This window comes from Phocoena sinus, chromosome 7 (assembly GCF_008692025.1).
Source record: "Phocoena sinus isolate mPhoSin1 chromosome 7, mPhoSin1.pri, whole genome shotgun sequence".
Classification (NCBI taxonomy): Eukaryota; Metazoa; Chordata; class Mammalia; order Artiodactyla; family Phocoenidae; genus Phocoena; species Phocoena sinus.
Window position 1 is genome coordinate 33,888,832 of NC_045769.1, and position 9,950 is coordinate 33,898,781.

The window sequence follows — 9,950 nt, forward strand, 5'->3', positions numbered from 1 at the left end:
GCAATAAACCCCTTTGGCATTGAGGAAGGCAGACTCCCAGGGGCAGAAAGCAATTGCTTATGAAGAGGAGTGAGGAGAAGATGGTAGCTAGTTGAAGAAACTAGACAGCCTCCCAAACTCATATTTTGGCTTCAGTGTACAGTAATACACTAATGATTTTACTTTTTGAATTGCGCTTATAATGGCCGACGGAAAGTTCATTTTCCTTCACTGAGCACACAGTGGCTTGGTTTGCTGAGAGGTGGGACACTCTGGCCTACAGGAGGAAAAAACAACCAGTCAGGGATTTCAAAATACCCGCGGATGGTCCACAAATGGATGAGCCATATTTGTACTTCATACCAGCTGCTTGGAATCGCAGGATGCTGGAGGAGGGCCTTGGTCTCAGACGTCAACTTCACCAGTTGAGGAAAGCAAGGCCCATGGAGACGAAGGAATTGATCTAAGAGCATGAAAGTTATGGTGAATCACATAATCTGAGTTCTTGGGAAATGTATTCTTGCTGGATACCCACTCTCTGCAATTAGATAGGTTATTCCCACGACTGAACCTTCCAGTACTTTTAGAGGGAGGCTGTGTGGCATGTTACAGGGAGTGCGATGAGCTCAGAATCTCAGGACAGGAGATGATTCTTTCCTCTTCCTGTGTCACTTCAACTCACTAAGCCGCTCAGCTTCTTCATTTTTAAAATAGGAATTATTCCATGTTACGTGATTGTTACAATAATTTTGAGGATAAAGTCAAATAGTGAATGTGAAAACAGCCTTTAAAACAGTAAATGCCACCAAATGTCAAGTAATATTATTCTAAATAGCATTTGGGCCTCTGTGATGACGCTTGTCAAGTTCTTCCTGGAAAGATAATTAGTTGCTTATTCCTCCATGGGGGATGCTGTCCTCCCTCACCCTGAACTATGCTGCAAGTTACTTTAGGTGGAATGTGTCTTTCTTGCTCTTATCTGTCATCCTGTAATCCCTTTAGTACCTGTCATACTACCTTTTCTGTAGTGGTTGCTTGATCAGTGCTTCTTGGACTAGATCACTTAAACTATTGTCTTGACTCGACTTCCCTTTCTCCACCACTGTGGTACTGAGAAAATTCCAATTAGAACTTTTTTTTTTCCAACCGGAGAATAAGAGGCACAATGTGTATTTACCAAAGACCTGACATTTTAATGGTACCTTTTTAACTAGTTCACTTTTCTATGAAATGTGAGGAATACAGATTCAGAGGTAAGAAATATCGCTAATGGGAAAGTAAGAGTTGAAAAACCAAGTTTTATGAAATCACTTTAATGTCACTGACAGTGAAATAAGAGAAAAATAGAACAGATCTATGAAATATTTAAGTCCACATTGGCGTGCTTCGGTCTCTACTAGAATTTCCTGGAGCCCTGTAGACTGTTATTCACCATCCACATATGCATATATAAAAATATACCATCTATAAATAGCCACCTGCCTTTTCAGTGAAATTAAAGATGGGAGAGTTAGAAGAGAATTTCCCAGTATAATTACAGGACTCAAACCTACAGCTGTTATACTTCTATAGTTCTACCCAGAGAATTTCTGATATCACTATTTTCTATCAAGCACATTAAAAAAAGCCTTTTTCTTTAATGGTGAGATGTTGTCAACAGGACATTTATTTGTTTCTCACCAAGATTTCTCACAAACCTACTTTAAATGATTAGGTGTTGCATAGGGTTATTGTATAGACTAATTTTGTTTTATAAACGGAAGAAAATGTTCACAAGTGTTTCTGCTCCTTAACTAGGGATTAACACCAAACTCCTGCCAATGTTTTTCCTAAACTCCACACATGCCCTTTCACAAGCACTCTCTCTCTCACCTATTTTCTGCAAAGATGCACCTCCTTAAGGATCCCCAAGCCTCTAAAATTCTTAGGTAAGAATCTATGACGTTAGGACGTACCACATTGTGAAAGGAATTAAACTGAACAGTTTTCTCTTTGCTCGCAAAAAAGCAGCTAGTAATTTATTCATACACAGTCTTTGTTCCCTCGCTAAAGACAAGTGCTCTGCAATCTGAGCGCCCTGCAGGACGAGGCAGCACTGACAAGAGAGGAAGGGGACACATTTACAGGAGCAGTCACATAGCTCTCCCACAGAAGGGTCTAAGTGCCTTCAGCAGTTAATTTGCGAGCAAAAAACCCCATTGGGAGCCTTCCACCTACTCCAAAAGCAAACATTCTTAATAGGCAGTATTACTGTGGTGTTAAAAGAGGCATTCTTTAACCTAAAAGGTGTCATTTTATGAGCAAAAACGGGATAAGCCTTAAGGGACTTGAAGTCGCTATTTTTTTCCTGCCTCGATGCCAAAATCTTCACAGCTTAAGATGACCTCCCACCCATTGTGATGTTCAAAACCCAGGAGGATCTTAAAGCCGCTTTGCACACAGTGCAGCCGCAAGCCTTCCTCCTCTTGGGGAGGACTGTCACTGGTTTTCATTCCATGTGTTTGTAAAACACACCAGCCATGTGTGTGAGCCTATTAATTAAAACAAAACCAGAACTGTTTCTGTTGAGCTTTAGAAGTACAGAAACTTAGAGCTAAATCAGGGAAGGAGAAACAGCAGCGTCCTGTCTGCTGCTGTGATGACTGCCAGAGAATGAGGGGACACTATTATGAAAAGCCAGCAAATAGACACCTGAATTAAAGTGAAACAACAACAAAAAAAGCTAGCGGGGCTTGTATTGGAAGTATTTAGAATGCCTTTATTATTTCCCTGAGGGACTGTTTAATATCAAAGTGCCTGGATAGGGAAGGCTTCTCGGTCTAATCTGATTCCAAAGTTAGCCTCTCCGACAAGAGGAAAGAATAGCTTCAGTGGCTTCTGAGGCCATCCTGGGGTCAGGCGTGGAGTCTATTCCTGCCGGAGCTGCTGAGTCACTGCCATCTTGGGGAATCACTTGACCTCTGGCTCAATTGACCTACAAGGTAGAGTGAAGCCTACAGCTGGGAAGGCTCCACGTGCAATGCCCCTGTTATGATCTCTGGAATCAACTACAGACTTTCCCAGCCACCTGAACCCAAAGGATTTAAGTCCCTACACTTTAGATAAGGGGCCTTAGAATACAAAAACACCAATCAGTGATTTAAAAAAAAAAATCTCAGAATTCTTCCCAAGGAAAACATCTCCAGAAAAGTGGACCAAAAATATCTAGTCCTCTTTCAAATATGGACTGTATGCCTGAAGGGTAGTAAAAACATGGATCACATAGCACCCCTCTAAAAGAGATGCTTATTCTGTACCTTCAGTAATTTATCCAGAGCAGGATGTGAAAAAGCTTAGTGGTGTGTGTGGTAGGGTGGTGTGGAGAGAGGCCGGAAGCAACAACAACAGAAAAAAAAATAAAGGACAGTGAAGGCATTCATCACACTCTGTGTTTTAAAAGGCAAGAAAAAAAGACCTTAATATATATAACATCTTCCTCTATGAGGGACACATACAGTGGCATACCTCCATACCATCTTTTCATAATACAACATTCTATTCTTTGGCTTACATAGGAACCATAAACTAAATATACGTTCACTTTGTATTTAAAAAAAAATTTATTTGTGATCTGTACAAGTGATAAAGTGGGGCTTCCTTGTAGATTTTTAAAGGTAAAACAAAACAAAAATCCAAAGTAAAAATGTATAAATACAATATATATTTTCTTACAAAAATGGGAGATTTACAAAATATACATACTGCACTTGTCTCTATTTTACAAATTTCACATGCAAGAGATACAACACAAAAGATGCCAAAAACTGTGTAGTGGGAGTTTTAAAAATCTGACAAACCAGACAGTTTTGGAGGTTTAAGGAACACAAGGTCAATGTTAACTTTAATATAAAAAGCAGCTCCACTCAACCTAACATTACATATATAAAGCAACTTGTACTCCTGACAGTACCCTCTATGATTTAAAAACTATTTAAAACAGCATTTAAAGACGGTTTTGAGAAATAGGATAGTGTTGGCAGATTGGAGGGTGGTGTCAAAGGTGGAGTAAAGGTTAGCTCCCGTGATTCTCTGCTCAGCTTTAGCCCATTACGCAAAAGAATTGGAGTTCTATTATAGAAAAAAAAGTACATGATTTAAGATTAATAAATTTAAGTCATCCAGCACATTTCAAAGAACTCCAGAATTACTTTGAAGTTTACCTTCTTTTAATGACTTTCCTTAAAAATGGGGCCCATGGTTTGAACTGTCCGCTTCACTCACTGTCATTTCTGCAGGTCACCTTCCCACCCGGCCACACAAAGACAGGGTCAGCATACACATGATATTTTATAAACGGATTTATGGAACAAAGGAAACAGGACAAAATGCTTTTTTACTTCTTAAAAAATTTAACGTTCCTTTATTATGAGGCTAAAGGCATTATGCGTCTCCTTTTATCTTGAAGGATTCAAACTGAAGTGAAAAAAATAGAAAAAAAACCCTAAATGCAGGTTTATGGGAAGACAAAAAAATGAAGTGGGAGATTTCCCTGAACCTTTTAACAGAGCCTGTTAGATCATGTGTTCTGAATTAAATTTACTTAAAACAAACACAACAAAACCCCTTGCATTTCCTTTAGCCAACTCAGAACCTCTGACGGAAAGGGGTATGGAAGCACACTGCCCTTCACTTTTCCTTAAAAAGGAATGTTTATCGCAACCAAATTAACATTCAAAGGGAAACTTCAGATTTGCGCTGCTTTGCCTATAAAAGTTGCTGTCTTCTTCACAGTTGTTCCTTTCCACAGGGAGACACTTGTTTCCTCTTTTGTCTCTTACAACAAAGACAGGGGGGAAAATGCATTCCTGTTTTGAAAAGCAACAAGTCATCACTTCTTTTCAGGGTATTAAACCAAATAAAACACCCTTCTTTCTTCCTCCTGCCTTCCCCAGAAAAGAAAAAAAAGTAGTAGAAATACCTACTACTCGCCGTCTTTCCCTTGTTGCAAAATGTTAGCTTCATTTCTTTTGCATCCTCACATTAGGATTCTAGGAGGCAGGCCTCCCAAGACTTCAAAATGCTTACTTCACAAGACTTGAAAGGAGTAGAGGAGGAAAGACAGGCGGGAGGAGGCAGGGGAGGAGAGACTGTAATGTCTGACCCTGGAAATTAACCCATCTGGGCTCCAGTATGGCCCCAGTGAAAAGAGATTACGGTTTGACCACCGCTTAACAAGGACTCTGCAGGGAGTCCTCCCTTTTCCCAACAAAGCAGCCGCCGCAGACAGAGCTGTGCCTTTCACCCGGGCCTCACAGGAGTGAGGACAGGCCACTTGTCTTGCAGCAGGGGAATCGCTCACAGTCCCAGTCCGGCCCCAGAGCCGAGAAGAACTCACAGCAACCTCCTGATCTCAATCTTTTCGATTGGCCCAGGTCGGTCCGTACCGTACAGGATTAACGTGATGATGCTGATCGTCATCCTGCAAGTCTTTGCCATAAGTCTTTTCATCCAAACCGTCTTTCCACTCAGGCCTCTTTTCCAAACCCACGTATATCTCTACATATATCTTATCACTTCTAGGTCACTTCTCACTGGAGCGTAAGGTGACAGAAACAAGCCCCCCCCTACCCCGCAGTTGTTCTCCTACCGCGCCTTTCCCCCTGCTAGGGAGTGGGAGAAGGAAGGGTGGGGGAGGGGCCGGGGCTCATACCGCAGTCTCCCCCTTGCTGCTGTGGCTGAGTCTGTGGTAGAAGCGGCGCCACGACTGCAGCGTCTTGCCGGACCAGATCCAGAAGCCAGTGGTGATGCCTACGATCATGGTCATCAGGTACTTGATCATGAAGACGGTGAAGTCGGGGCTCATGGGCGGGAAGTGGCCGGGCGGGCAGGGCACCGCGTAGCTCTTGCACGTCTGCAGGAGCCAGGTGCGCTCCCAGTGTTCGCGAAAGGCCTGCTCGTAGAAGTAGCAGGCCAGAACGATGGTGGCCGGCACGGTGTAGAGCACGCTGAAGACGCCGATGCGCACCATGAGCTTCTCCAGCTTCTCGGTCTTGGTGCCGTCGTGCTTCATGATGGTGCGGATGCGGAACAGCGACACGAAGCCGGCCAGCAGGAAGGACGTGCCGATGAAGAGGTAGACGAACAGGGGCGCCAGCACGAAGCCCCGCAGCGCGTCCACGCTGGACAGGCCCACGTAGCACACTCCGCTGAGCAGGTCCCCGTCCACCTGGCCCATGGCCAGGATGGTGATAGTCTTGACAGCGGGCACCGCCCACGCGGCCAGGTGGAAGTACTGCGAGTTGGCCTCGATGGCCTCGTGGCCCCACTTCATGCCGGCCGCCAGGAACCAGGTGAGCGACAGGATGACCCACCAGATGGAACTGGCCATGCCGAAGAAGTAGAGCACCATGAAGAGGATGGTGCAACCTTCCTTCTTGGTGCCCTGCGCCACCGTGCGGTAGCCGTCGTCTGAGAAGCGCTCCACGCACACCGCGCGGTCCTCCAACAGGAAGCCGGCCACGTGCGCCACGGCCACCATGAAATAGCAGCCCGATAGGAAGATGATAGGCCGCTCTGGGTAGCTGAAGCGCCGCATGTCCACTAGGTAGGTAAGCACGGTGAAGAGCGTCGAGGCGCAGCACAGCACTGACCACACGCCCACCCAGAGGCGGGCGAAGCGCCTCTCCTCCTCCTTAAAGTACATGAGGCCGTTGGCGCGGCCCGGCTCGCAAGGGGCGCCGCAGTCGCGCTCGCCCAGGAAACGGTAGCCGAGGTAGGGGGGTACCTTGAGCTGGCGTGGGCACGAGAAGGGGAAGGCTGAGCGGCCCCTGCCGTCAGCGGCCCCCGGAGGCAGCGCGGTGAAGGGCAGGTCGGGCATGTAAGGCGCGGTGGGATAGGCGGTGGGGCCGCCTCCCGCGCTGCCGGAGCCGTCCGAAGTGTTCTGGCCCACGCAGATCTCTCCGGCGCCGTGCACGGGGAAGTTCTCGCAACGCAGCCGCTCAGGCCATTGGAAGCCAAACTTGTTCATGAGCGCCTCACAGCCCTGGCGGGCACGCTCGCACAGAGAGCGGCACGGCGGGATGGCCTTATCGAGCACGGTACACACGGGTGCGTACATGGAGCACAGGAAGAAGCGCAGCTCGGGAGAACACTGCACCTTCACCAGCGGGTAGAACTGGTGCACCTCGAGGCCCGCATCCTCTTGGTTCGTGTGACCCAGCAGGTTGGGCAGGATGGTCTGGTTGTAGGCGATGTCCGTGCACAGCGGGATGGAGATGGGCTGGCAGAAGCCGTGATCCGGCACTGAGATGCCCTTCTCGCCGTGATACTGCTGCGCCCCGGCTCCCGCGGTTAGTGCGCCCAGCAGTGCAATCACCAGAGTACACAGGCCCAGAGGCGAGCGCGACGGTGCCGCGCGGGGGCCCAGCATCGCCGGCCGCGGGTGCAGCGGCGTTCTCAGCCCGAGAATCGCGACAAGGCAGCCGGGAAAGGCTGGGATCCGGGGAGGCGCCGCCGCGCCGGGCGCATGAGAGTCTTCGCGGCGCCGGGGCTGGGCCGTGGGCGGTGCGCAGCCGAGGGCGCTGCAGCTGGGGTGCTCGCGCTGCGGGGGCGCCGCCGCCACCTCCGCCCGGCACTCGCGCAGCAGCCGGGGGCCCAAACTCGTCTGCCTGGGCCGGGGGCGCCGGCGGGGGCCGCCTTCTCCGCTCGCCGCGACGTAACGGTGAGGCTTTTTCTGCGGCGAGGAGCAACAAGCGTCTCCGGTTACCCTTCAAAGTTTGCCCAAGTCTCTTGACTCACAGCGCACAGTAACGCGCGCGCCCCCCACAACAAGTCCGGCCCCCGAGCAGGCGAGAGCCGGGCGCCGCCGCTTGCTAGCCAAAGCCGCCGCCTCTACGGTGCTGCTCCGCCTCCTCGCCTCGAGGCTCCGCTCGCCGCCGCCGCCGCCTCCTCCTCCTTCGCCTCTTTCTCCACTCCCCGCTCCTTCTTCAGCTCCAAAAGCTTGGCCCGAAGTTTTAGCCAAACGACTGATTCTCGCTGAGTCCGATCGGCTTCTTGGAGCCAAGAGCTCAGCGAGTTCTTTCAAGAAATCCAGTCACACTGCGTCCAAAGCTGCGAGATCCCGGTGCCCTTGGCCTGGGCCTGGCCTCTCCAGCCCCGCGCAACCCTGGCTGGTGAGTCCCAGCGCCCGCAGCCGCCGCCGCCCGCCGGGAGGGAGCGCAGAGTAACGCCTCGGAGCCGCTCAACTCGCCAGAAGAAGCGTCGGGCTCGCAGGGTTCCCCGCCCCCTCCCCTCCCCCCATTCACAAACCACTCCGGGGGCGGGCCCTCGAGCTCCAGGGCGGCCCAATGGCAGCCTTTGTTTTCTGTGTGGCCGCCTTTGGATTGGGTGGAAGTCGGAAGGGGCGGGCTAGGGAACCGGAGAGGCACTGTCCGCAGCGCTCTGGGCGGATTCCTGAGGGGAGGGGCAGGGGGCTGGGAGGGAAAAGTTAAGAAAAACTTTTACCCTGAATTCGCTCGCCTGGGGAGGGGGGGAGCGCACCAGAAAGGGAATTTGCTTGAAAGATTTGTTCCTCTTCCGGATACACTAAAATACACATTCCTAAACAGAAGGGCGCACACCGGGCAAGGCTTTTGCAAGGAGAAGCTGAGAATAGAGCAGCGCCTCAGCGGAGAGAGACGTAATCCGGACTCACTTTAGCTCTCCCCGGGCTGAAAATGCTGGGTTTGGCTGGGCGCTTTTAGGTAGCGGGATCCTAAATGTGGGGTTCGGTATGGGGCAAGAAAGGGGTGCGCCTCGCGGATTGCTTTTCTCTCCCGGGACTCAGACCACGTGAGGACACAATCCCCTCTCACCCCCTCTCCCCGCGGTAAAAAGGAGGAGGGGCCGCGTCCAGGGAGAAATCGGAGTCGGGCGGAGGGGGCCGGCTTAAGGCAGGAGTAAGTGCAGACCCCTCTGAGGGGAGAGAGCCGGGGAGCGGCGGGCGCGGGGGACCCAGGCCCCAGCCCGCCTTGACCGCGCGCACGGCCCAGAGTCTAGGGATCTGGTATAGCTTTAGTGAAATCATTAGAAAACTAAGACAGTGTTGGAGAAAATTACTGTAAAAAAAACCTGCGGCCGAGTGTCCAGGAACACTGTACGGTTTAAAGCGAGTATTTGATTGCCTTGTTTTCCTTAGTTCTGCGACGCGTGGCCCTTCGGGACCCCACCTTCGTCGCAGAAGCAATGATTTTGATCCTTAGAATTTCCGTAGAAAAGTTTTCGTGCGTATTAGAAACCAAGGGCATTTGCTAATTAGTTTTCAAAACACAAAGAGTAGTTATCCTTGTTCTCGGGTAGCGTTTTCTGATTGGCGAGCGTCCTTTTGTTCCCGGTCAAATCTTCGCCCGGCTGAAGGCACTGGGCGCGGGCGCGCTCTCTCTGGTTACTCCCGGCGAGATCAGAAGTTACGGGGGCGGGGGCGGGGGCGCGGGGGGGTGTTTCTCCTCTCTGGCTGGACTGCGAGGAATATCATGAATTCCTATGCAGGAAAGTGACATGTTGAGAAAGGAAAAATCTGCTTCTCTGTCACACACACACGCACACGCACAGCAATTCTATGCCTTAAAAAGTGTTAACTCCTGGCTGAGCTCTCACTCCTGCCAGCTCAGTTCCAGGCGCTAGAGCCCTGAGGGATTTCTGATCAGGATGCATGTTTGCAGAAGTTGCTGCCTCTGCTGCCCCCGGTGAGCCTCTTCTCCAGCAAGAAAACACTGATCCTGAAATCGAAGACAATTAATTGTGTTCCCTTCTATGGGAGACTTTGGCTTCCTCTGTTTTTCTTTCTTTTCTATTACTGGTTTACGGGGAATCTGTCCTTCCACTTCACAGTTCTTTGTCCTTCTCCACTCTTGTTAATGGGTCTGGAGGGCTGAATCATTTAGGCCAAGGTAGGGTGTCAGACTGCTCCCATTCTCCGTCCGGCCCTCAACAGGAGTCCTCATCTTTTTCTTCCA

General features: G+C 50.1%; 1 protein-coding gene across 1 annotated transcript; it reads right to left on the reverse strand.

Moving 5' to 3' along the window:
- Positions 1 to 3,389: 3,389 nt before the first annotated feature.
- On the reverse strand, positions 3,390 to 8,292 carry FZD7 (frizzled class receptor 7). Its single transcript, XM_032638287.1, has one exon. It carries the CDS (start codon positions 7,385 to 7,387, stop codon positions 5,663 to 5,665), a length of 1,725 nt encoding a protein of 574 aa, XP_032494178.1. The 5' UTR covers positions 7,388 to 8,292; the 3' UTR covers positions 3,390 to 5,662.
- Positions 8,293 to 9,950: the final 1,658 nt, after the last annotated feature.